The sequence below is a fragment of the Ochotona princeps genome, chromosome 14 (assembly GCF_030435755.1).
Source record: "Ochotona princeps isolate mOchPri1 chromosome 14, mOchPri1.hap1, whole genome shotgun sequence".
Taxonomy (NCBI): Eukaryota; Metazoa; Chordata; class Mammalia; order Lagomorpha; family Ochotonidae; genus Ochotona; species Ochotona princeps.
The window spans coordinates 8,579,183-8,604,737 of record NC_080845.1 but is presented as its reverse complement, the minus strand read 5'-3'; the positions used below and the strand labels follow the sequence as shown (position 1 = coordinate 8,604,737).

At 52.7% G+C, this 25,555-nt stretch overlaps 2 protein-coding genes across 7 annotated transcripts in view; one reads left to right on the top strand and one right to left on the bottom strand.

Annotated features, from left to right (window-relative positions):
- The window catches only part of RABGAP1 (RAB GTPase activating protein 1), a 176,038-nt gene extending 169,676 nt beyond the window's left edge, over window positions 1–6,362 (top strand). For all 4 annotated transcript variants that reach the window (XM_058672897.1, XM_058672899.1, XM_058672900.1 and 1 more), the window contains exons 22-26: window positions 1,253–1,357; window positions 2,069–2,152; window positions 2,651–2,722; window positions 5,186–5,383; window positions 6,016–6,362. In XM_058672897.1, the coding sequence (XP_058528880.1) occupies window positions 1,253–1,357; window positions 2,069–2,152; window positions 2,651–2,722; window positions 5,186–5,383; window positions 6,016–6,138 (582 nt within the window). In that variant the 3' untranslated portion in view covers window positions 6,139–6,362. The remainder of the gene's footprint in view (window positions 1–1,252; window positions 1,358–2,068; window positions 2,153–2,650; window positions 2,723–5,185; window positions 5,384–6,015) is intronic.
- Window positions 6,363–18,370: 12,008 nt separating this feature from the next.
- Window positions 18,371–25,555, bottom strand: part of STRBP (spermatid perinuclear RNA binding protein) — a 151,334-nt gene continuing 144,149 nt past the window's right edge. Inside the window, exons 17-19 of one of the 3 annotated variants that reach the window (XR_009246678.1) lie at window positions 25,242–25,286; window positions 19,303–19,436; window positions 18,371–18,662 (exon numbers count right to left, since the gene is read on the bottom strand). Coding sequence is in view for 2 of the 3 variants with exons in the window: in XM_058672982.1 (XP_058528965.1) it covers window positions 22,630–22,706; window positions 25,242–25,286 (122 nt within the window). In the remaining variant the exon portion in view is untranslated. Of the gene's footprint in view, window positions 19,437–22,062; window positions 22,707–25,241; window positions 25,287–25,555 lie in introns of those variants that run through there. The other 2 variants (XM_058672983.1, XM_058672982.1) reach the window with 2 other exon arrangements.

Sequence of the window (25,555 nt, the reverse complement as noted above, 5' to 3'; positions counted from 1 at the left end):
CCGCTGGCTCGCTCCCTGAATAACTCCAGCGGCCCTGACTGGGCCAGATTGAGACCAGGCACGGCTTGTGGGTCTTCTGCTTACATGCATGCACCCAAACACTTGGGCCATGTTGCACTGCCTTCCCTGGCACTTGATCAGGAGGCTGGGCCAAGCTGCTGCCCTACAGGATGCTGGCACTGCAAGTGGCAGCTTAACCTGTGCCACCTGCAGGCCCTGGATGTCCTCTCATTTGCTTATGACACTGGAGTGACTCTAGCCAGCCTGGGGACATTGGTGAACCCTGGTGGGTCAGCGCAGCAGCCTCTGCCCCTTCCTGCTCACAGGGTGTTGAGAACCAGCTATGCAAGCTGGCCTGGCTGTCATGTTACAGCCTTCAGATCCCGCATCGGGTACCCACATTATGCACGTTTGGGGAGATCACTTTCCCACCTGACCACCTTGTAAATGGAGAGCAGGGGCGCCTTAGAAGGCTCAGGACACCAGTGTTGGCATGTGTTGTCGTCTGCCACGGTGGCATTGTCGGGCAGGGGTGAGAGTGAGTGTGCAGGCTGGCTGCCGAGGGGGACCCGGAGGACACCCCAGAATCCCAGCAGGATGGGCAGCGTCTCCCTCAATGCAGCAGCCTCTGCTCTCCAACAGAATCGCATTTCTCTTGTTTGATTCTCTTCATTTCCCTTTCAGTGTCTTGGGCTGCAGCTAGAGATGAGCCACCGTCCAGGGCAGACTGGCCTAAGTGGGATTGCATTGAATTGTGTGGATGCGCAGTAGGCCATAACTGATGGCCTCCGGTGTTCCTGTAGCCAGTTCCCTGGAGAGCACACATGAGGGGCTGCTGTGGGAGGCCCCCAGGCTCAGCTCCCACCCAGAGCGGTGGGACGTCAGATGCGCCTCTCCGTTTCAGGGAAAGTCCCGTCTACTGCCGGGGGCGGCTGGGTGTTAGACACAGGTTATTAACCCATTCAGAGATGCCCACGGCTTTCCATTCCTGTCAGCTCTGTTCCTGGACGCTGTGCTGGAGGCGCTCCGTGGCCTGTCCCCCACTTAAGGGGCTGTCAGGGTATGTGGTCAGAGATCTGAAGGCCTAGCCCCTCTCCACCACCCTGCACCCCCGGCTTCATGGACTACAGGCATGCCATTGCCCCAGCAGCATCACAGCGCCCCCAGCATCTTACGAGGGACTGCGCTGGGTCATTAGAGGTGTGGGACTTGTTCCCTGTGGTTTAGTGACGGCATGTTGTCACTGCTACAGGCTGAAGAAAAGGCCGACGCGCTGAATAAGGAGCTGCTGATGACCAAGCAGAAGCTGATTGACGCGGAAGAAGAGAAGAGACGGTTGGAAGATGAGTCTGCTCAGGTGAAGAGGCGCGCTTGTTCCTCTCCCACTATCCTGCTGTCGGGAGGTGCTGGAGTCGGGGTTCCTCTGGTGACCTCCTGCTGGCACTGGGGTATCCAGAAGTGCTTGGCTGCAGTTTCTCTCCAGTGGCCTTTTCAGTCCATCCTGTGAAGCTGGTGGTGCTTCATCAGGAAAGGCATGGAGGACACGGTGGGCCCGTCCTCATTGGGGTGGGGGAGTCCCGCGTATCCGCGTCTGGGTGTCCCGGCCGAGGGACCCTGCCACCCGCGGAGCACCTGCTGGAGGAGATCACTTCACCCTGCTCCTGTCTGGGGAAGCTGAGGCAGCCCTGGTAGCACAGGAAGCTTGCCCTGGACCAAGGCCCGCCCCTGTGCAGGCGGCTGTGCAGGGTGGTAATGCCCCAGTGGAGGCGGCCTGGCGGGCGAGGGGCACAGAGCTCTCCATGCACACCAGGAGGCACTGGAGGAGCCCCCCGATGCTCCACCTCCGCTCTGCAGTGGGCCCAGCAGGGGAGAACCTGCAGGCCAGCTCCTCCCCAGGGCAGTCCTGAGCCTTCTGGCTTCCACGGCAGCAGGAAGGCAGCACGCGGGGAGGGCAGTGAGCGCCCACGCACAAAGCAGACCCTTCTCAGGCAGCCAGCCCACTGCACGGCGCGTGACAGAGCTGCCTTTCTCGCCTAAAATAGCCACTTCTGCTTTGTCATTTGTTCAGTTGAAAGAAATGTGCCGCCGGGAACTCGACAAGGCGGAATCTGAGATTAGAAAAAACAGTTCCATCATCGGTGACTACAAGCAGGTGAGCCTTGGCTCCTGGGTCGGGCCGTGCTGCCGCCCCCGGCCCCGCCTGGCTCTCAGCCATGACCCGGAGAGGTGCTCGAGCTAGGGGTGCCACTGGGGGCACAGGAGACCCTGCTGTTGAGGACCTGGTCGGGGGCCAGCACCCAGCAGGTGCTGCCCTGAAACCCACAGCCTTTCCATGCCACAAGCTTGGGCTGCCTCTTCTCCCTCTGGCTGGTGGGCACCTCGGAAGCCTGAGTGAGTCGGTCCTGCCGCTCCTCGCCAAGCTCATACTGGGCCGTGAGCCTGCCAAGTGCTGAGAAACCACTGACCCTGAGGGTGGCACCTGCAGGCTCCTGCACAGCCGGAGAGCCCGCTGTGCATCCGGGAACTTCACAGCAGCCCATCTGCCCATGTTCGTCCCACCTCACATTCAGCGGCTGCTCCAGCACAGAGCCCTAGTCAAGCACATGGTAACTTGCCTTAGCACCTTGTGGTTTTATGTTTTGTTCTTCAGATTTGTTCACAGTTGAGTGAAAGATTGGAGAAGCAGCAGACGGCTAATAAAGTAGAAATTGAGAAAATTCGGGTAAGTCTTTCTTTACCAAGTGCATTTTACATCCTCTGGCTCATTTGATGCAGCCAGTTGTGGGCAGGACACTTGGTTTCCGAGGTGAGAGAAACATGTGGACTGTCCCAGGGTCTGCGTCCGCTCTGCGCCCCGTCTCTGGGAGAGCAGATGAGGCTGCAGGAGCCACGGGGGCGTCAGCGCCCCAAGGCTGGCGAGCGGGAGGACTTCGCTCTTGGGGTTATGTTGCCGGTGCGGGGGTGGGGGTATGACCTGCTGCTTGCTTTCTTTAAGCTTTACCTGTGTTTGAATATTTGTCAAGCTTTATTTACTAAGATGAATAGTTTTCCTAGGAAAAAATTAGAAGCTTTAGTAACCTCTTTACAACTCATTGGACAGGAACCTGGGACTCATGACCGTGACACTGTCCGCTCTCCGTGTGTGGGACGGAGGTGTCTGCTTTTTCAGAACCATGGTTTTGTTTTTTTTATTGCAAAGCACTAACAGGCCACCATTCAGCCTAATGGTTAGGACAGCTGCGTTCGACGGAGCAGTGTCCACACCTGCCACCTTCTCTGGCTACTTCTACTGACGCTGGCCAGAGAGGCCAGGGCCGGCTGCTGTCAGTGGCTGTGTCACCACGGGGGGGGGACTGCAGGCAGCTCCCACTTCCTGCCTGCTGCCTGGCCAGGCCCTCCCACTTCCTGCCTGCTGCCTGGCCAGGCCCTCCCACTTCCTGCCTGCTGCCTGGCCGGCCCCGGTGGGAGTGCCCCCGGAGCAGAGCCCTTCGGGGGGCGGAGCGGACCAGGGCTGCTCGCTTAGCTCCCCATCCTCGCAGGCTCTGCTGACCCGCACCTCCCGCTGCGCGCCTTGCCTCGCTGCCGTCTCCTGCCCGGCTCCCCTTGGGTGTTTCCTCAGCAGAAATAATGCTCGGTTTGAAAAGGAAAATGCTTCCGGTTTCTTTTTTTTTTTTTTAAATTGACACAAAAAAACTGTACCCACTTAATGGGGTACCCTGCCATGTTTTGATACATCTGAACGTTGTGTGGGGCTGACATTGTGCTAGTGAGTTAAGGTGCTGCTCGGGGGTCTGCGTCCTGCCTGCCCCCCGGCCGCGTGCGCCAAGCAAGCAGAGCACGGCGACAGGCTTGGGCTCCTGGACGCCCTGTGGGAGCAGCAGAAGCTGCTGGCTCCTGGCTTCAGCCTGGCCCAGGCTCAGCTGCCGCTGCTCTCTGGGGAGTAAACCAGGGCATTTCTCGTCCCTCTCCCTCCTTGTCTCTAACTCTGCATTTCACATAAGCAAAGTATCTTTGAAAAATTCCTCATTAGCTGCAGATAATGTCACCATTATTAATACTTTTGCATATATTATCCTGTTGGGTTTGTCCATTTTACTTTAATGTCTAAATTTCACTCATGCAACAGATAGGCACTTTTTCCATATTTGCATCTAGAATTGGGACATTTTACAATTGATGTCATTGTGGTTTAATTGGTACCTGCTTTCTGCCTTTATTGTTGTTGTTTTAAATATTTCTTTTTATGAGAAAGGCAGATTTACAGAGAAGCAGAAACAGACAGAGCTCTTCTGTCCACTGGTTCACTCCCCAAATGGCCACAATGGCTGGAGCTGAGGTGATCCAGAACCAGGAGCCTCTTCCGGGTCTCCCACGTGGGTGCAGGGTCCCAAGGCTCTGGGCCGTCCTCGACTGCTTTCCCAGGCCACAGGCAGGGAGCTGGATGGGAAGTGGGGCAGCCAGGACATGAATTGGCACCCACATGGGATGCTGGTGCTCACAGGTAGAGGATTAGCCAGGCGAGCCATTGCCCTGGCCCCAGTGGTTCACACAATGTTTCTTGGTGCCAGCTCATTTTGACAAACATTTAGTCTGTGATTTATTTTTTCCTGCAGTTTCACCCCTGTTCTTAACCAGTTTCCCATGTTACAAAAAACTTCTCAAAAACTTTACACTGTGCCATGTATAAACGGCACAGTGATTTTTTCTAAAGTATAAGATACTTTTATTTGAGAGGGGGAGAAACAGACGTTTCATCTGCTGGTTCATTTCCCAAGTGGCCACACCTGCCGAGGGTGGGCCAGGCCAAGGCCAGGAGCCAGGAGCCTCATCCTGGTCCCCTCAAGTGAATGAGCCATCTTTCACTGCTCTCGCAGGCATGTGAGCAGGGGCTCACCTGGTGCCCTGAGGGGACGCACAGGCTGCTGGTGCGGCCTGAGCCCCGGGCCACAGCGCAGGGCTGGTACAGTGATTGTCTTTGCCGCCCGTTGTGGGTGCTCTTTTGCTGACCCCCTCTTTTTCTGCGGCAGGACGAGCTACGGTTGTGTCTAATTCCAGGTAGCCACGCCGGTGGCTCATTTGTACACTTACACATTGAAGTTACACTTTGGGAGCTGTGAGCACCTGGGTTGGTGCTCAGGGCCTTGTGCCGAGCCGGTGCCTCCTCATGTCTGACCTTCCCTTTCAGCAAAAAGTGGATGACTGTGAGCGCTGCCGGGAATTCTTCAGCAAAGAAGGGCGTGTGAAGGGCATCCGCGCAGCCCAGGAGGTGTCAGAGCAGGATGCTGACGAGGAGAAGGAGCTGCTGAGGAACCAGCTGAGGGAGATGGAGCTGGAGCTGGCCCAGACCAAGCTGCAGCTGGTGGAGGCCGAGTGTAAGATCCAGGTGAGAGCCAGGGGCTTGGGGACAAGCTTGCGGACCAGAAAGCTCCGGGCAGCAGGGGCACGGCTCATCCAGATTTGAGTTCCCGTTAGTCCCCAGGGGAAGCAGCCTGAGCCTTGGTTTGTCTTGTTTTGAAACGAATGTCTAAACTGCACCCAGCCTGTCCTGAGGAGTTGGGATTTTGTCATAATGAAAGTTACCCCCAAAGCTGGGACAAAGCACAGGCCCGTCCAGCTGCAATGGCTTCTTCCCTGGGGCTGCTGCCATGCCACGCCGAGGGCTCCTTGGCTGCCTGAGCGCCCCTGTCAGGAGGACAGGGGCAGGGCCAACTGGAGAAGCTACACCCAGAGTGGGGGTGCAGGAGCAGATGTGGGCCCCACCGGGAAGCTCCCTGAACACCAGGCTTACACGCTGGACTCCAGAGGTGTGTGGGTGGAAAGTTAGGACGCGGAGTTAGCGCGGTTGCTGCTTCCTGCTGTACACAAGAAGTAGGCCAAAAATGAGCCTCAACCAGGAGAGCTGCTCGGACCTTGGGGCAGTTTAAGATGGGGATTTCCAGAGCCCCCAAGAGTGCAGAGACCCAGCTTGGGTCTTGGCTGCACCCTGGGACAGCCGTGGCCTTGTCCCCTTTGTAGGACCTGGAGCACCATTTAGGCCTCGCCCTCAGTGAGGTGCAGGCAGCCAAGAAGACATGGTTCAACCGAACTCTGAGCTCCATCAAGACGGCAACCGGGGTCCAGGGGAAGGAGACGTGCTGAGCACCGCCACTGCCCCGACTCCTCGGGACACAACACCTCTCGATGCCTTCTTCGGCCAGACGTGTGATTCTGTGACATGTCCCAGGACCAGAAAGGACTGAAGTGCGGCCTGTAGACACATGTTGGTAGGTCCCTGGAGTTTACCGAGCAGGCAGCCCCTGGGGCCGGCGCGCCTAACAACTCACACACCGAAGACACTCCTCGGCGTGGCCCCTGAGCCTCGGCCCTACGAGGGTCCAGGCCCCACCCAGCCTGGAGGTTTGGGTTACATTATCGGAGTTGGGAGGTCCTTCAGTTGTGTTGGGCTTTTTTTCCTCTAAACCCATCATTTTTAAAGAAAATACACGCACACACATGGGGTGGGGGGAGAGCGGGGATCCCTCGCTGCTTCAGCCCCGCGCAGCCCCGGGTGGGCTTGGAGGAGCACGTGTCCAACAGGAGGGTCTCCTTGCAGCGGAAGCGCAGAGTTCTCTTAGATCATTTGATGCACAGGTTTTCGTTTGGCATCACTCACATCTCTATCAACTCTATGCAACTCTAGTAGTTTCTATTAATGTGTTGGAATTAGTTGCCAAAAGGACTTGACGATCCTGGGGGGCAGATGGTGATGGACGGACTGAGGCAGGGTCTGTGAGCACGGACCGCTGCTTGCTGCGTGACGTGGCACGTGTATATACATCTATCAAGACACCCGGCCGCCCCGCGCCGCACACGGCAACCATGTGGTGGCTTGCAGGCCGTGGGCGCTGCTCCGTGCCCACGGGCTCAGACTCCCTCCCTTCAAGGGCAGCCGGACGATGGGAAGGCCCAGCTGTGTGAGCGGTCAGTGCAGGGACGCCTGGCCCCGCAGCTTCGGCCGTGGCCAGCTGTGGCCCCTTTACCAGTTTTTAAACCCTTTTAATTTATGTGGTGATGTGCTGACCGTCGCACGGACGCTGCTGCCCTCGCCGCCCACCGTGGAGCTGACCGGCTGGAGGCACTGGTTTGTACATACACCGGGTGTTTTCTATCTCTCGTTGACTATACTAACGCTTGCTGAGGTCATCTGTGAGGAGGGAGGGAGCGAGTGGCAGCCCTCCCGCCGCCGCCTGCCGTGTCCTTGTTCAGTTACCGAACGACTGTAAGCCCATCTAATGCTAGGTGCGTGGATATTGTGCTAGGGTAGTTCCAGTGTGTCCAACTGATGAATTGAAATATAAACAAGTAAAATTGTATTACTATTTCTTCTGTTGGTTTTACTTTAACAGCATATTCATTAAATATTTTGGTACAAAGAAAATATTGTTTATATTTGATTGCTTTGTTTTAAAAGATTTTATTTTTATTGGAAAAGGTCAGATATACAGAGGACAGACAGAGAGGAAGATCTTCCCTCCATTGATTCACTCCCCAAGTGCCTACACCGGCTGGAGCTACGCTGATCCGAAGCCAGGAGCCAGGAGCCTCTTCCAGGTTTCCCACGCAGGTGCAGGGTCCCAAGGCTTTGGGCCGTCCTCGACTGCTTTCCCAGGCCACAAGCAGGGAGCTGGATGGGAAGTGGGGCCGCAGGGATTAGAACTGGCACCCATATGGGATCCCAGCGTTTTCAAGGCAAGGACTTTAGCCGCTAGGCCACTGTGCTGGGCCCTATATTCAACTGCTTTATAAAAAAACTTAGTTGTATCATTCTGTCCTTTGCCCTCTCCCCGCCCCACCTCACCCCCGTGCAAGAACAAGGGGTGGCTGAGGTGGCTTGGCCAAACAGGGAGATGCCTCTGCCCACCTGGGCATTCTAGGAGCCACACTGCACATGGACAGAGTGGCCATGTACCTCAGTGGTTCAGTCAGAGGGCTAGTTTTGGGCCCCAGCCCCCCTGATCTCCCTGTGCACACTGGGAAGCTACAGGCCATCGCTCAGCATGCTTGGGTCTATGCGGACCGAGGGAAGGCCAGGCAGGGAACTGATGAGCAGGCGGAGGATCCCTGCCTGAAGAGAGGAAGAGAAAAGGGTGAATGAAGCTGGGAGGTGCTTTCCGCACCGTGTGTCGGCAGGGCCCTCGCCTTAGCGGACAGTGCGGCAGTCTTGGGTCCAGGACCACACTGTCTCGGCACTCTGCTCCCTGCAGTGGTCTCTTCCACCCCTGTACCCTGGAGAAGCTGTCAGCTCCACCACCTCACCCCTTCTCTGTGGCAGGAGGAGCCAGTGCTGCTTCCCTAAGCCCCTACCGCTCCTCCCTGCCCACATGTCCTCAGGCCTGCCGCAGCCTTCAGATGCAAACAGGCCCGAAGCAGACCACGGCTGCATGTCCACGAGGAGAGGACGCTGGTGAGTGGGATCTGCATTGCTGGCTGGCCTGCCATCCTTGTCCATGCCCTGGGGCCCCAGGTGCAGGAGGGGAGGGCAGGGACTTGATACATGTCCCCACACTTGGCCCCAAGATGGGCATCACCAAGTCACGTGACTCCCCTCTGGCGCCTGCATTTAGGGAGGTCCTGTGGGAAAGCCGAGCCTGGCCACACCTCTAACACCTCAAGGGACAGGCACACATGAGCCTGGGGGGGCACTACCCTGAGATGGGCACCGTGGCCGTGGTCTGCACCAAACACCAGGAGATGTGCTGGTGGGAGGAAGGCATCGTTAGCTAGCTAGTTGGCTTCAGGCAGTGATCCAGACCAAATGTGAGGATGAGGGCAGGGTTGGGTGTGGCACAGTGGGCAGCCAGGGAAACTGTGAGCCAGACCTGCAGCTTGATGACAGTCTGACCAGAGGTGAGAACCAGGACAGGTGAGCGGAGACACCAGGAAGCCGGCACAGCCTGTGCCCGTCGGAGGTGTCCGGCCTGGCAGCCTTAACGGCCATTGGACTCTGTCTTGTGCACTGAGGCCAGGATAGTGGGGATGTACATGCCACGTGAGGTCTAGTCAGAGGCCTGGGTACCACCCATTCAAGGTGGAGCAGAAGGGCAGGAGTGGCAGGAGGCCCTGGTGGCTGAGCAAAGAATGAAATGGGTGACAGGAGCTGTCCTTGGGCAGGCTGCCCGTGCCCTGGCCCATAGCGGTGGGTGGGAAGCAGCAGAGATGGTGAAGCGACATGGGGCACAAAAGAGTGGCTGGAAGAGCAGCAAGTGCCGGCCCAGGCCTGGCCACATCCTGCCTGCCTGCACTCCCAAGGCCACTCCAGGGCAGTGGGGACATGTGGAGCATTCAGGCCTAGCACGCCCTGAGCCACACCACTGTCAGAACCAGCGCCCCAGAGGCAAAGGCTGCAGTCTGGGCCAGCTGTCCTGACCGCCAGTGCCACTAGGGGGCTGAACGCTGAGGACTGAGAGGGACAGCAAGCTCCGGAGCTCATGTTCTGGCACAGCTAAGCCGGCAGGTGACCCGGGCTCTCGGGGGCCACTCCGAGACATGCCTCTCACATGACAGTTGACACGGCAGGGACGGTGGCCGAGAAGACGGCACTCCCCACCAACCCTCCAGGGTTGGGATATCACCCTCCACTTCTGACACTGCAGGAGAGCAGGATGGCAGCAGGCCTCTGCCCCTCCCGCTGGGCACAGAGGAGCCTGGCCAGGCTTGGGTCGTGGCTGAACTAAGTTCTGCGGGAGGGATCCTGATTGGGGAGGTGGGGGTGTTATCGTGACCCCACCAGGCTGGAGGTCTGTCCCATCACATAATCTGCCTCTCCTTTCCCCACCCTAGTTCTGCCTCAGTAACCTGTCTCCTGGAGCCGAGCCCTGGCCCAGGCATGGCCAAGAGTCTGGCCATCCCCACAGAGCCCTGTGGATGCAGCTGGCAGCAGCTAGGCACACAGTGCAAAGCGGCGGTGTACAGGAGATGGGGAGGGGGCGTGTAGTGCATGAGGTGTTCCTGCTGTCCACGCAGTCACCTACCTGAAGACTTCCCCTCAGACCACTTCCCGGGGCCAGTGGCACCCCTGTCTTCATGCTTGGGGATTGGCCAAGCCTCCTCGTGGTCTTGGGTTCTTGGGGTCCCGGGAGCATCTCTGCGCAGCAGGCCCACAACTCCTGGTCTTAGGAGTCAGCTTCCTGCCCTCTAATGTCGCTGCATTGCCGGCCACGGGGAACAGACAGGAGGACAAGAGCAGGCGTGGGGAGGTGTGTAGGGGACAAGCCCCTGGTGGCGTCTGGCCCTGGACTCCACTCACACATACTCCGCTTCCTCTAGGTCACACCCTGAGTAGACTGTGCACCAGCTACAGTTAAGGGCCATGGCCAAGGGTGTCCGTCCAGCTCGGGCCCCACTGTGCAGTCAGGAAGCATGCACTCCTCCTCCCGAGCTTGAGTTGGGAGCGGCTGACCCTTCCAAGGGTCGTGGAGTCACGTGGGTCATGCACACAGCAGTTAGTCATTGCTGTTGAAGACACAAGCGTTTATTTCTACTCATCCAGACGGGGGAAAGAAATCAACATGTCAGGACATTCCATACAAACGCAGCCGACAAAGCGGGGCAGAGTCTATTGCGGAGTCCAGCACTGGATGCTTGGGGCCCGGCCATGGTGTGGGCAGCAGGCTCCTGCACGAAGGCACCGCCGACAGTCGACACGTGCAGGCTGCTGCGGAGCCCGGGCCAGCGGCGATGTCCCGACTTGCACGTGCTCACTGCCCCAGAGTGGAAGGACAGTCCGTGGTGGTTGGGGGGGAGAGGGTTTCCAATGTTTTTACATACATGACAAAGTTATTGCCAAGGACTTTGCACTGCAAATTGTACTATTTACACTGGTATATTCAGAAAAAGAGTAAGTTGATTTAGATATGTTAAACGGATTCCTAAAAACTAACTTCGCCATTACTAGACCAGAGTGAGCTACGGCAAGAAGGCAGCATTCCATGTGTAGCCGTGCAGCAGCAAAGGTTTCTTACGCTCAACTACACTGGACTATCCCGAGGTCCTGCACTGCTGCCCCCCAGGCTGCCAGAGGTCACAGTCTAGACTTCTGAAAAACCCCGCCCTCCCAGCACAGGGAGGGTGGCGCAGGATGGCCCGCGTGGGGGCCATGGGCAGAGGGTCTGAGCCCTGCACCTTGGCCCCCTTGGGACGGACCCCATGAGCCTCACTGTCCCTTGAACTGCACCTGCCCCACTTCTGGCACCTCTGGCACCCTGTCTTCTGATGGAAGTGGCTGCTTACAGCAATCTTTCAGACCAGTGGGTCCGGGGGGGAGGCCTGAGTTCAATGGGGCTTTCAGGGAAGCAGATAAACACCACCCAAGTCTTAAGTGTGTGTGTGTGTGTGCCCCAATGGGGGCTCCCAAGTGGACCATGCATTCCCCTTGCCCGTCCAAACCCCTGGGTGCTGAAGGGAGACGCAGCACAGAACCCCACAACCCCTTGGATTCCCAGGAGACCACAGGCGGAGGAGCCTGTCTCCGGCTCCGCTTCTCCCAGCCATGGCAGGTCCCACTGCTGAAAAGCCACCGTACTACATGAGCCAGGGGAAAAGTAGCACTTGACACCGCTTCTAAGAAGTCGGGGTACACAGTGAAGTCCACCTGATCACACCAGGCCACCCTGAGTGGATGGTGCTCGGGGCTGGGCAAAAGGACGCATCCCAGGGCAGCCCTTCTGGCCGCACGCATCCAGTGAGAAGGGAGGTATTGTGGAACTAGAGCCGTTGGGCTGACTTGGCTCACAAACAGGCCCCTGGCTGGAGGCACAGCCCCAGTGGCATTGAAGTGGCGCAGGAGCCAAGGAGCTGCATGGGAGTGGGTCCTGCCACTGACCCTTCTGAGCTCAACCTGAACGGGCAGACTGTAGAAGCCTCCTGAAGAGGAGGAAAGGGCAGGACTAGCAAAGTCAGCGCTGCATCCCAGTGGGGGACGGAGCTGTGGACAGCCTTACCTACTGGAAATTCCCACCCCCAGACGTTGATTCATTCCCATGAGCAACAAAAAGTTAAAATTGATTGTAATTCCCAGAACAGCAGAAACAGCTTAGAGACAAAAAAGAACCCTGTGGCCCTCCTGCTTCCCACGGCAGGACTAGGGCAGCCCTGGGCCTGGCTGCCGGGTGACTGCACCTAGCTACCACGGCTGAGGCACAATGCGTTCCATTCACCAAAGCCAAGGCTGAGCCCCATGTGTGCCAGGCTACAGTCGGCTGTTTTCCCTGCATGAATCCAAGGAATTCTCTAGCAAACCGAAGTGCTCAGTGGAGATTAGAAGTTGCATGTGTGCCACAGGGAAACAAACCAGCACAACCCCAGGGGGTAGCCAGCGCCAACAGGGCAGCCCTCGCACAGCACCGGCCCCACTTCCGAGCAACCCGCAGAAACCCCTCGTGATGCCCATAAATGGCATTCACGATCTCATTGAGAGCTGACAGCAGCCAGTTCTCTAAGTCCTTCCTGATACCCCAAAAGCCCGTGCTGATAGGGCACTCCTTGCTCCGGGGCCCCTCAGCACAACTGCCAGGCCTTGCACCTGCTGTGGCACTCAACAATGCCCTCTGCCGGTGAGACCTGCCTGCATCTGCGCACAAAAGGCTGCAGCCCTTTGACATGGCACAGATGTGAAGTAAGGGGGCGAGCGGCACCTGTGCTCATACACCAAGGCTCCAACCCCAAACGAGATGTGAACACAGACTACAGGATAAAGGGAGAGGAAATCTGAAGCCAGGACTGCACCAGGCTAGTTACAGGTGCCCCAGCCACCAGCTGGCAAACCACCGCACCCAGCTGTTACCCACTCTGGCACCCCGCAGGACCCACTCGTTGGCCAAGAAGTTCAGGTGACACTGCAAGGTGTGTGATGTGCACCTGAAGTTCTGGTGTCCCACCACGCTCACTTGAGGGGTCCTCAGCACACCCCCGGGCTTCTCACACACGTGTGCAATCACACGGAAGATCTTGTCCACCATGGCTGAGCCTGCTCCTCTCCCGGATACACAGCTCCAGAGCTGCTGCTGCCTCCATCCCTTCAAGCCCTCCTGCCCTGCACCAGGCACAGGAGCCTGGGTGGACAGGGGTCCAGGTGGCACAAAGCCAGGAAGTTTACAGCACGGCCAGGCTCAGGAGGTGGCAAACCATAGTGTGGTTTGCATGAAATGTCACCTGGGTGGAGCCCAGCCCCGTGTGCTGACAGCAGCAGCTCTGAAGCCCTGCGAGGCCCAGAGGGAACAGGGAAGCAGGACCAGGCTGGGGCTATCGGTGGAATCCACACACTCCATCACTCTCTCCCTCACTGTCCTCCAGCTGTCCCTCGGCCATGTGGCTGTTCCCTCACCTCCCAGAATCAGAGCCTGCGTGCCCCAAGGCACTGGGCTCTGTTCACACACAAGGGGCTGCTCTAAACTCCCTCCCCAGCCACAGGCCCCGAGTGTGCAGCTCGGCAGGAAGCCTGGGAAGCGGCTCTGCCCCTGGACCCTCAGACTCAGGGTGGCACATCCTGACTGATGCAGTAGTTTGCTGCCTGGTGCCCCATGCCCAAGCCTCAGTGTCTTCTCTAAGTGCCTCCCCGCAGCACAGAGGAGGTAGGCCTCAGCAAGCAACGTGAGTGCTTTTTTAAGAAGCCTGAGGGCATGGGCGGAGAGGCGGCGTGCTGTCAGCGGGCACATCGCCCTATGTGGGGAGATGCTGCCAACACCGCGGTGCTTGATCAGGCACAGCCGGAGCTCACCTTGGCCTCCCATCATGGCAGGCGTCCTTTAGCTCACATTGCCTGCTCTGCTCCCCACAAAGTCTTTACCTTTCTAGAGTAACAAGTGAAGACAACCCCTTCAACACCTGTTGGAATTAGCTGAGGTTTCCCTGTCAAGGGCCTCAGTGCCCTGGTCCCCTACCCGCCTCCAGGCACTCCCATCAGACACTCCTGGAAATGCCTCCCCTGCTCTAACCTCCGAGGGCCTGCTGGGCCAGACAGCTGGGTACCACCCGACACTCCCTAGGTGGCGGATGCACCAGCGGGGATCCTAGGCAATGTCTCTCTCCACTTGGAGCCACGTGACACTCTTGGCAGGACAGTCACCCGGCCCCAAGTGGACACGGCTGAATAACAGTTCTCTCCCGCAAAGGTCCACTAGGCCCCAAGGTACCTTCCAAACGGCAGCTAAGGACTCAACAAGCGGCTGCTGGACTGAGGCACAGAATACAGATGGGGACCATGGAAACCGCCCCATGCACAGCTGAAACAAATGGGGTGCCCAGGCCAGGCCTGTCCATCGGGCCCTTTGTCCAGGAGCTGGCTACCACAGCTCTTGCAAAGCAGCCTGGGAAAGAGTGGGCCTGCAAAGACTGGATTTTTGGAGGGACAGGGAAGGGTCAGGGAGAGTGGAGTTGGTTTTCACTTGCTTTGTTTCAAGTCACAGTTATAACACGGCCGTTGGAGGAAGGGGTAGGATGAATCCCAGCGAGTGGGGCACCGCAGGGGCGTGGCCGGTCACATGTGGGCTCTACTGCTCGCAGTGATATGCTTGCGGGCAAATCGTTTTCTGAGCCTCCATTTCCTCATCTGGGGACGAGGAAAGTGTCCAAATGACCAGCTGTGACCGAGTTCCAAGCTGCCCACTAAGCAAGGGCTTGCACTAACACTGCAGTGTGCGGAGGGCTACTTCCTGTCTGTGTGGCTCAGAGCTCACTACTTAGGAACCGCAATGTTTTGTTGCAACAAGCAGGTTTGGAGAGCTCTAGGGCTACAGTTTCCCCATCAGTGGAGGGGTACAGCCACCATGCCCACAGTGCCACTTAACCAAGGCGCTCCCATTACGGCAATACTGTGCAGGCGCCAGGGCTCATGGCCGCCAGCTTTCTTACGCCACCTCGGGAATGAGGGCAGCTTGCTCAGAAACTCCACCAGCTGCCAGAGAAGGTGACGTGCGGCAAGAAAGATCCCCCGAAAAGGATTCTGTCCGATTCCTTATCCAGCCACTTCAGGGGATCAGCTGGCATTAAATCAACAAACGAGTTGGTGCAGTGGCTGGGTCATGGGCGAGTGCCCAGGAGCGACTCATTGAGACAGAGCCAAGGGAAAGTGGCGCCCTCCAACGGCAGCCACTGCTGGCGCCGCGAACAAGCCTGGAATGGGTCCTTTGGGCTCTCCCTGTGCCACCAAGCAACATCAGCCTTCACTCGCAGCCCTTCCACACACCAAAGCCTCAGCAGCCTTCCTTGAGCATCACTGGCAGGCCAGGCGGACAGTGTCCACTCAGAAAACAGGCACCTTCGTCTTCCACTGACAGCCCAACCAACCAGTGGCAAAACACTTCACACGCAAGCGGCTCTACTCACACAGCCTCTTAGCGCCTGCATCTGTGCATTGCATCAGGCTGTGGGAACCAGTCCACAACAGCCCCACGTCGGAGGGCCTGAAATGCAGTTTAATTTCTGGACTCTTGAGTCAATAGAAAAAAGGCCTTAGCTATGACAGAGCTGGGCTTCATTCCTGGCTCTAGCACTTAATTGGGAACATTACTTTATCACCTCTGAAAGAGAAATCCCCACCATCATCAAGAAAGTTGTTCAAAAGTCAAGTTAGAAAATCCAGTGACCTGGAGCCCAAGACAAAGATTTTGGTATTCTGGTATTTTTCTTGCTCTACCCCAAAGCAAGCTGTCTCAGCCCAGGGCTCCTGGCAACTGCCCAGAGACCCTCTGCTCCACTGTGCCAAGGGACCCCGACACAAAGCAGAGACGGGGCGGCTGGCGGTGTGAAGCCAACATCCTCACAGCATACAGGCTACTCCCAGCCCCTCTTTTGGCCACCTGCCTCCAGCAAGGGCCCGACAGCCACGCTCTGGCTGCCTGGGCCAACCGGGACCCCTGCTCCCTACTAACTGGCAGAGGCAGCACTACCCATCTGCAGAATGGCCAAGCTGTAGCAAAATCATGAGCCCCGCATAAAGTGCCAACAATCAGGATGCTAATGAATATCTGGCTCAATGAGGCCACTTCCCAACAGCTTGAACTGGGCAGTAGTGTGCACCCCCCTGCCAGGATATCAAACACCTCTGAGCTGCCTCCTGCAAGGGCACAGTCCTTGTTTGCACACAGGTTTCTTATCAGAATGAGAACATTTTTCCAGTTCTGCCTCTTCTCCCCAGGGAGCCCGCTGTTCCCAGGGGCTTCTGAGGGGTGGGCAGTAAAACATACGTCTTACATTCTGTCCAACAGTACACACTAATTACCCACTTTATTATACTGAGCAGCAAATTCATGAACTCTTGTCTAGGCAGACAGATGGACGGAGCCTTCCCTGCCCACCCCCCCAAGGCTGACACGAGGGAGGGAGATTTCCTCACAGGCAAGTACTGATTTCTCCTCAGGGCATCAAGGGAAACCAGCTGAGCAGCTGCAGGAGTTCCCCAGCACAGCAGCCAGGTCCACAGGCTCCAGGCCCACTCGTGGCCTCTTTTCCTGTTCTCTCTGGAGCTGTTAGTAACTGGCTATCTACCTTCCACAAAGACTGAGCTCTGAATGCTAAAACCAAACAGCAGACTAGAATTGTTCTCAAATGCACTAGAAGGATACCAGGAATCAGCAGGTAGAGACTCTGAGTGCAGCTACCCTTCCACCCCTACCAAGGCTCCTACCCCCTGGCAGTAGAGCAGCAGGTGACACACCTACATGGCACTCAGCCAGGCTCCATAGCAACCCCACCACACCAGCATCACAGGGCCCTGGCTTATGCTTACTTGCTGTGCAACCCCGGAATTAACAATCCTTTCCCAAAGCCAGGAGTTACCAAAGCTTGTTGCACCAAGGAACCAGTAACAACCTCACCTGAGCAGGTCATGCACCTGCTTCTGAAACACCCATCAGCACAGCACACCTCCCTCACAGCGGCACCAAGAATAGTCGTCGTTCCCCACACCAAGTATTGCCCAGGCCATGTAACGTTTATTAACTACTCTCTTTAATCCCTCAGTCTCCCCCATCCCCCGTGCAGGAGGCTAGAGCAAGAGACAGACTTGGTTCAGACCCCCATGAGGTTTCTGCTTCCTATTTCTAGCTGTGGTATAAAACTTACATAACCCAATCTGCATTATGGTACTACTACCATGAGCCGCCACAGATCACTGCTTCAAGCAAGGATCAATGGGGGTTATTGGCCTCAAACAGAAATGTTGATGAACATACCTGTTCCTACAACTCCAACTCTTGGTTGGAAACAGTCTTTTGGAAAGCTGATATTAGGAAGAGGTACCAGCTCCGTACTCTGTGACAAACACAATACTGACACCCACCTGGGCAGCTGTTGGCTCTGCTCTGCTACCGCTGTACCAGCCATCTCCCTGCCACTCCCCCCTCCCACAACCAACTCTGAGAATTCCAGGGCCCCTGGAGGGCCTGGCATCAGAGTCCTGCATGGCCCAAGCTGGCCGCCACAGAACCCTCCCGGTTGTGAGGAATTTCACAGCTTCCTCCTGAGGGAAGCACGGGCACAGATGAATGCAAGCCAGGATGTCCTTAGCCGTGGCTGTTCCCAATGCCCCTGGCTGTTAGGGCTCTGAGGGGACAGCAGGTGGGCTGTCTAGCTTAGGATGTCCTTAGCCATGGCTGTTCCCAATGCCCCTGGCTGTTAGGGCTCTGAGGGGACAGCAGGTGGGCTGTCTAGCTTAGGATGTCCTTAGCCGCGGCTGTTCCCAATGCCCCTGGCTGTTAGGGCTCTGAAAGGGAACCTTCTGGGCTGTCTAGCTTTCCTCAGGCTATTATAGGTCGTCTTCCTCTAACGATTAAGAAACCTGAACAGGAAAAAGGGATAATTAGCTACTGGTGGGTGCGTAAACAACCACCTTGTGCTTTACTACTGAAAAAGGGGCCAGAAGTTTGTTGTTTTTTTAAATTCAGCTCACTTACACTTTGTTGGACAGAGGACCATGAACAAGAACCTGAGCAGGCTTTAGGTTCTCAAAACTGCCAGGGAGACATGCGTGAATTCCCAAGCAATCCTCCAGCCTCAGTGACGTTCGCGGGCCTGCATTATGAAGCATCTTACAAATGAACCACTAACCAAGCTAATACTCTTTTGCCATTGCCAACGTACTATTTGTCTCTCAAAGCAAGATGTTAACCAGAGGCTCAGCTCCACCGACAGGGGGTATGTCAGCCTTCCAATGTTTCCAGCAGGGCCTGGCTGGCACGCGGCCAGGACTGGGTTGTGCTCAGTACCAGGCAGCACCTCACAGGGCCTGTGACAGCTGCCAAAGCCACAAGAAATGTACAGATTCTGTATGGAAAAAAAGTTGTTCCAGCAACCTTAGCATTAGTAAGAAAAAGAAACTGCTACTTAGAAACCAATATAAATCCATGAAATTCATTTTAATCTGTGTGTGTGTGCTCACATGCACATGTGATACACAGCCTCAGCGCAGGACAGCTAACACATAAGGGGATGCATCTATGGGTACATGGGATGAATTAGTCTTTGTCAGTGCTGGGCCTGGGCCTCACCCTTGCTTGTGCACCTGGGCTCAGCACGGCTGAGACGGGGTAACCTGGCTGTGGGCCTCGGCAAGGTAGCAGGGCTGCGTGGAGTCAGTTTGGTCTCTGCAGACTCAGCAGTCACCAGTCTGAGTCTCATGAAAGTAGGTTCTGCAGATGATCAGCTTATCCTGGTCAGTTACGCGTTTTTCCATAGTTACCTTAAGATTTTGGTTTTTGCCATTTTCTATTGCTTTTTTTTTGGTATGGCTTCTTGCTGTTGTACTGGGGCATACAACACAGAACAGAGATGTTCATTTCTCAGAGAAGCTTCTCTCCTTGAGAAATTGGCACTTTGATCCTCTCTTGGGCAACTGCTGTGCGTGTGGATCATGGACATCTGTTACCAGCAGCACTGTTACGAACCTTACTCGCCTAGGAGATGCCAGTGCTCTGGCCAGTGCCCTGTCATTAAAACCATCTGAGGTGGACTGATCCTCCCACTGCATTCCTGTATGCAAACAGGTGCATGAGTGTAACTTATATACACGTCGCATCCTAAGTTTCTATACATACAAATATACATACATACATACACTTCACAGAAATGAAAGGACTCTCTTCACTGAAAAGCAGTTACAGGGGCAGCAGAACAAAAACTGAAAACAATAATTTTACATTTAGATCATAAAATCTATTAAGGTAATGTGATGACATAAGACCTAAGAGATCCAATTCATCATATATGATTGTCATATATGCATGTTGTGTTGAATATTTTTCTCTTTAATCAGAAAATAAAAGAGCTTACCTTTGTATACTGAGATCACAGCTTACAGTCACTATATCTCAGCCTATTTTATACAAGTGATATGGCTACGAAGGTCCGAGGAGAACGAGAATAAAGTGAGATAAACGTGCTGAAAACTGCTTAAAAGTATTAACCTGAAATACACAGAGGGTCCAACACCAGTTTTAAAAATACATTAGCGAGGTATTCCCAGCTCTTCAATTACTATAGGTGACTGATTCATGATTTTCAAACATTCACCCAAATTCTTAACAAGACAAGACTGATAGCAGCAAACTCCATCAGTGATTTGCTCCCCAGGTTAACAACTCAGAGACCACAATGACTTCAGGAACCTATCACAGACTCCACCTGGCTGTCCGTCCACCTTGCACAAGCGGTGGCGACTCCTGCAGCCTGCGGGGCACAGCCCTGGCGAGCTGCCAGCCCCCAGCTAGAGGATATGGCTTCAAGGAGGGCCCATATTTCTGAGAAATCACAAGAATGCTAACTGACACAGTCAGGGATGTAACTATATTAAATTTATGCGCTAAAAAAGGTTAAAAACTGGTCAGCTCACACACTAACTGTAAGTTCTCCATTAATCTGTAAACACTGTGATGCGAGCCCACGCTAACAGGGGTGGAGTACTGATATTGCTAAGTTTCCAAAGGAAGGTATTAAAACAGACACCATGGCTTTGGACAAAGTATTGCTCTTCTTGACAACGCTCAATGATTGCTCTCAAAAAGAAGGTGTCAGAGGAGTGTATCTGAAAGCCGGAAAGCCTCAAGGTGTCACATTGTTCTTAGGACCAGGACATAGAAATTGCCATTTCAAGCCAGACAACCTGATGGTTCTAGAAGTCAGAGAAGAAATCTTGAGGGCCCAAGTGAATAATAAATGGTGCGACGCTCAGAGGCTGGCAATAGGGGCTGTCAATGAAAAAACCACCTACAGCAAAGAAAAGAGCAGAGAAGCAAAACTTCACGTTAATTTCGCGCAATTTGGTGAAGCCAACAGCTTCATTTATATTTCTCTGCTCTTTCAGCTGTAAGTGGAATTTTCATTACAAAATGGAAGGAGGAGGGAGAGAGGTCCAGGGGTGGGGGAGGGGGACACTTGATTCATTACAGAATTTAAAACAGTTAAACTTGCATGGTTACCACTTCTAACAGTACTGACAGCTCGATTGTTTTAAGTAAAGCAGAGAAATGTAAAAGTTTGCAGCAACGGGGCAGGTTTACAACATGGTTAGTAACTTCCAACAAACAACAAAATTTAAAACAAAACAAAACAAAAAGACTTGGTAGAAACCATTTGAAATGACGGCCATCATGTTGGAAAACAGCACAGCTCCCCGGTCACCATGTGGACGGGTCACGAAGCAGAGTTAGCTACTTCAAAAGAATTTTCTAAAAAAGAAATCTCTGGAGAGATTCCAAAACCCAAATTTGATAGTTCAATTTCAGATAAAAGTACAGCTGCAACTGCCAATTGATTTTATTCCAAAAACAAAGAGGACTCTTGTAAACATTTAATTAATGAAAACTGGACACTACTAGCCATGCTTTTTCTTCTCAGTGATGGCTCTGTTTCATCCATAGGTCAGCAAAACAAATCAATGAAACATGAAAACTCCCAGCAGAAATAGGCCCTCTTGTTTGTGTCTAGCCACTAATGCACAGGATGAGAATGGTAAGTTACAGCTGTTCCAGCAACTGACGAGGTTTTATTAAAGTATCACCACCACTGCTAAAGACAAACGGTCAGGGGAAGCACAGATGACTTTGTACATCTAAGAAGCCACACTAACGTTTGTCTTATTTTGCCCACTTTACCCTCATTGAGTGGTCTCAAAGACATCGGGTTCATCAATTTGCCATTATTCTAGGATACTCATTATTCTCCTTGGTGGGTACTGTTCAGGCCTGAGAAGCAGGACTCAGCATGGAACAGAAGCGCCAGCTCCCACTCCAAGCAGCCAGTTACCAACACCACAGGGACCCACACTGCTGCCCTCATGGGGGTGAATACCTTAATGAAACCATTACCTTCTAGTAACATCATCGGCTTTCCATACAAGGTGAGAATGCAAGTGGAGGACTTAGGTCTGCACCCTTTTACAGAACAGCACAATGTCACTGGCTCATCCACTTCCACCAGCATCATCAGGTGTCTCAAAAATAAATGCTGACCCATGGCTGAAACCTGTCACTTTTCACAGCAGCACTCAACAAGAACTGGGACAATCGAAGAGCAAGTTTTTATGGGGACCCTGTTGCTGCTTTAGATTCTGATGCAATTGAAGAGGAAAGGAGACCCTTCCGTGAGTCCCAGAGAAATGGCTAATCTTCTATCTGCATGAAAAAAACCAGGAAGTGAACACATTATCTTACAGAGTGAAGAAGGCCACAAGAACAAGAGAGGGTGCTTGACTGATTCATTTATTTTCCTTCTTTCTTTTTATTTTTGTCTTTTTTTTTTTTTGGAAACTTGGAAATTAGAAATCTAAAATAATCACATTTCTCCTTGCCCATCTCTGGATAGTGCCATCATTTTATAAGCAATGCTCAGGAAACAGAATATGACTTTTATCATGGGGATGCCCTTATACAACATGGAGTGTACTAAGGGCTTACAAAGTAAAGAAAATCACCTTTGCTTTTTTTTAGAAGTTTGCTTCCAAATGGATGGGTTTTTAGGGCTAAGATAGCATTAGTTTGCAATTTCTTGTAATTTAATACCAAAACATATCAAAAATAATAAGCTAAAACAATATTCAAACCCATATTTTATTGGCTTTAATTACACACTTCAATATTTACAAAGTTAAAGTTTAAATGAAACTCTCTATTGTAATAAAAAAAAAAAAAAAAATAACTATAGCCCGAATTAAAGTGCCCGTGGGGCAAGTCCACGTCGTTCAGCTGGGAATCAGTGACTGCATCAGGAACCAGGCAGTACTATGTGTTACAACAGAGCAGTTTATTTGTGATCAGTGTCTAAGACTCTATACATCCTTCACAAATTTAATCTTACATAATATGATACTTCTCTTAAAACTTAAACTTTGAACTGCTAGACTTTTATTTCCCTAGAACAGAAGGGCTGGTATAAATTATTTTCCAGAAATGAGGTACCGTTTCACAGAACTGGTTTCTTTTTGTTTCTTTTCAAGTTTTAGACAACTAAATTTGCATTTGTTAAAATCAAAAAGTAGGAAAGATGTTCTTTACAAATAATTTTGATCAAGTATGTGTTCAAAGAAAGCAGGATAAAAAGGCTTTTCCTCTAACATTCTGTATTGTACGATATTGTTCAATAGGAATTAGCTTCTGTCATTTGCTAAAAGAATGAGTAGTGGGGAACAGGATATGTTGGGAATTTCATAACGGGTAACAGAACCATTCTCTTGGGTAAACCTACAGAGAAAAAAAAAACGGAGAGGACTCCAAATAAGTTTAATACGCCAATAAAAATTTCAGGTTAAAAAATATCTAACAGTAATTATCATTAACCTTTTCCAGATTAGTCAGTCAACATCTACCATTTTGGAAGAGACCCAGAAATCTCACAAATCTCCTATCTTGAAATTGCTCTCAATATTAGATTTTCCACTCAACATTAAGATGGCTACATCATAGGAAGAATGCTATTTATGATATTTGAGCTGCCATGAATTCTAAAGCTCAAAGGAATGTTATTAATATTCTAAAGTGAGCCTAGAAACCTATAATGGTTTTCAATTTGGCACATCACACACTGTGTGAAGACAAGGGCTTGTCAAGTCCAAGCACAGCTTTCTGTGCAGGCCTCAGCTCCCCGAGCTCCACGGGGAGCCATGACCAGGTGTTCATTTCCTTCATGACTGCTGCCTACATTGGCACAGTAAATCTGGAAAGATTAATTACTTTAATTTTGTAATTAATACGTTCTTGTGGCCTACAAACTTCTGCATACGCAAGCATGATTTGAAATCTGCTCCTACTCCTATTCTAACATTTAACCTATGGAGAAATCACAAAGCAGCAACAGCAGGTATTCAAGAGCACCAGATGATCAGAGGGAAATTACCCCACATGCAACAGCTTTACAAAGGCCAAAAGACATATTTACCTTACAGCCAAAATAAAGCATTTTAGTAGGTTTGCATCACAGTAACATTTAAAATCCAAATCTTTTATGTGAAAAATGGGGGCATCCAATGTCACCAGCTTTGGAAGTCAGTTATATGGCACAGGGAAGAGAGGGGCCTTCTCACGTGGAGGCTCGAAGGCCGCAGGGTGAGAGCAGAATGTTACAAGAGGGAAAGGAGGGACGAGAGAAAAGCAAAACAGCTGAGCAAAAACATGAATGTAACTTAAGGTCTGGAAAGAAGACTGTTTATTTTAAAGAAAAAATTCAGCTCTAGCAAACCTTAGCTAAAGATTCAAGAGCTCACGGTAAGGCAGGGAGCTCCCTGTCCCAGGTGCCTGGACACTCACAGCAGGAATAGCAGGGCAGAGAGGCAATGTGTGTGTGGAGAGGCTGCCTACACCTACTTCCGGGAAGGACGAGGTGCTCATGACATCCAGAAGCTAGCCAAATGCTGAAAGCAAACGGTTAAACCAAAAGGGGCTCTGGAGTTTGAATTGTGAAAGCATACTGGCTGAGGGCCAACGCCCATGCACCCACATTGCTCCAGTTCCGGTTTGGGGATGCAGCAACCACACCCGAGCGGGCCAGCAATCTTGAGAGGCATACAGGTAAAGGATGTAACACTAGGCTCTGCATTACAACTCAAAAATTAGTGCAAATGGGCAACCTCCACAATGTCTCCACATCTTTCTAGGATATAAACTGCCTATCTTACTACGAATGTTCAAACTTGCACAAATCATTCATTTTCTACTTACATCTTTATCATAAGCTTCAGTTCAGAATGTCTGAAAACCCATTTCTTAAAAAAAACAAAAACAAACAAAAAACAAAACAAAACAAAACAAACAAACAAAAAAAACCACAAAGGCAAAGTTGATGTATGAAGAGGCAAAAAAAGCCGAATGTGAAGGTCTGAGGCTCAGGCGGGGGGCTCCTGCCATGAGCACTGCTCCGGAGAGCCTCGTGTGTGCAGGTGCACCCAGCCAGGGTGCTGACACACATGCTCTCCCACACATGCACACACAACTCTCTCTCTCCTCTTCCCTCAGGGACAGCCATTCTGTGATGGCTGATCTAACATGTAGCGCCTTAGTTAGGAAAAACGTCTAAGAGCATATCACTGACTCCAAACCTACTGCCTCCATTGCCACATAAACCTCATTCAAAAGTTATCCAAAGGGCCACTAGGCTGCATTTATACATCTGCTTGTGTTTTTTATTTATAGTGAGTGAAGAGAGACACACCTACAATTTTCTAGCACGTACCACTGGCTTTCTGCAGTAAACAAATAACAGCTGATGAAATCCTTAACCACTTCTTCTCTAGAACTAAAAATGTCCATTTACTTCATCTCCAAAGCAAAATTTATGGAAAGGGGTGAAAGCTACGAATTTGAAGTGAACTTGCCTGTTCTATATTCCAATCACCCACAGTTCATACAGCTCCAAACCCACAACGCCCCTGCAGCTCTCTATCTGGAAGGGAGCCATGCTAGAAACTGGGGATGGCCCTTCAGTAGCCTTTGAATGGAGTATAAATTGGCTGTAAGAACTACTCCAAATATTTTATTTCAATATTGTCAGAAACAGGCAATTAGAACAAGCAGTCCTTCAACCAGGCAAAGCAGAGAGAGGAGCAACTCCAACCAAACCAAGAACCACAAGGTTGTGGCATTTTCAAGGGAAATTTCAGTTGGGTCACTAGAATGATTAGTTCTGAGATCCTATTTGTTTACAGAAACCCTAAATACCAACTGTGCCTTGGAATGCTGTGAGAGAGCTGCTAAGAGGAGAAATCAGTGAGACAGTGTACATACCATAGGCGGGGGCAGCTGTGCTGTAACCATATGGTGTTCCATAGCCTAATGCAAAGAAGAAGACAGCAGGTCAGTCCAGGACCACAGCCAGCTGGCATGGGCCCGAGGCTCACACAGCACCTGGCCCAGGCCCCAAGGACCTGCTTCCAGATGCTGGACAGGTGAGAACCATGCCAGAGTGGGCCCAGCCCAGCAACGCTCTCCTGCATCACAGCATGGCATGTAAGATTCTTGGTGATGTCACACGACATCCTCTGTCTGCTACTCACTCCAATTCCCCTCGCCTCCGGAGGGCTGGGACCACATTTCATCTT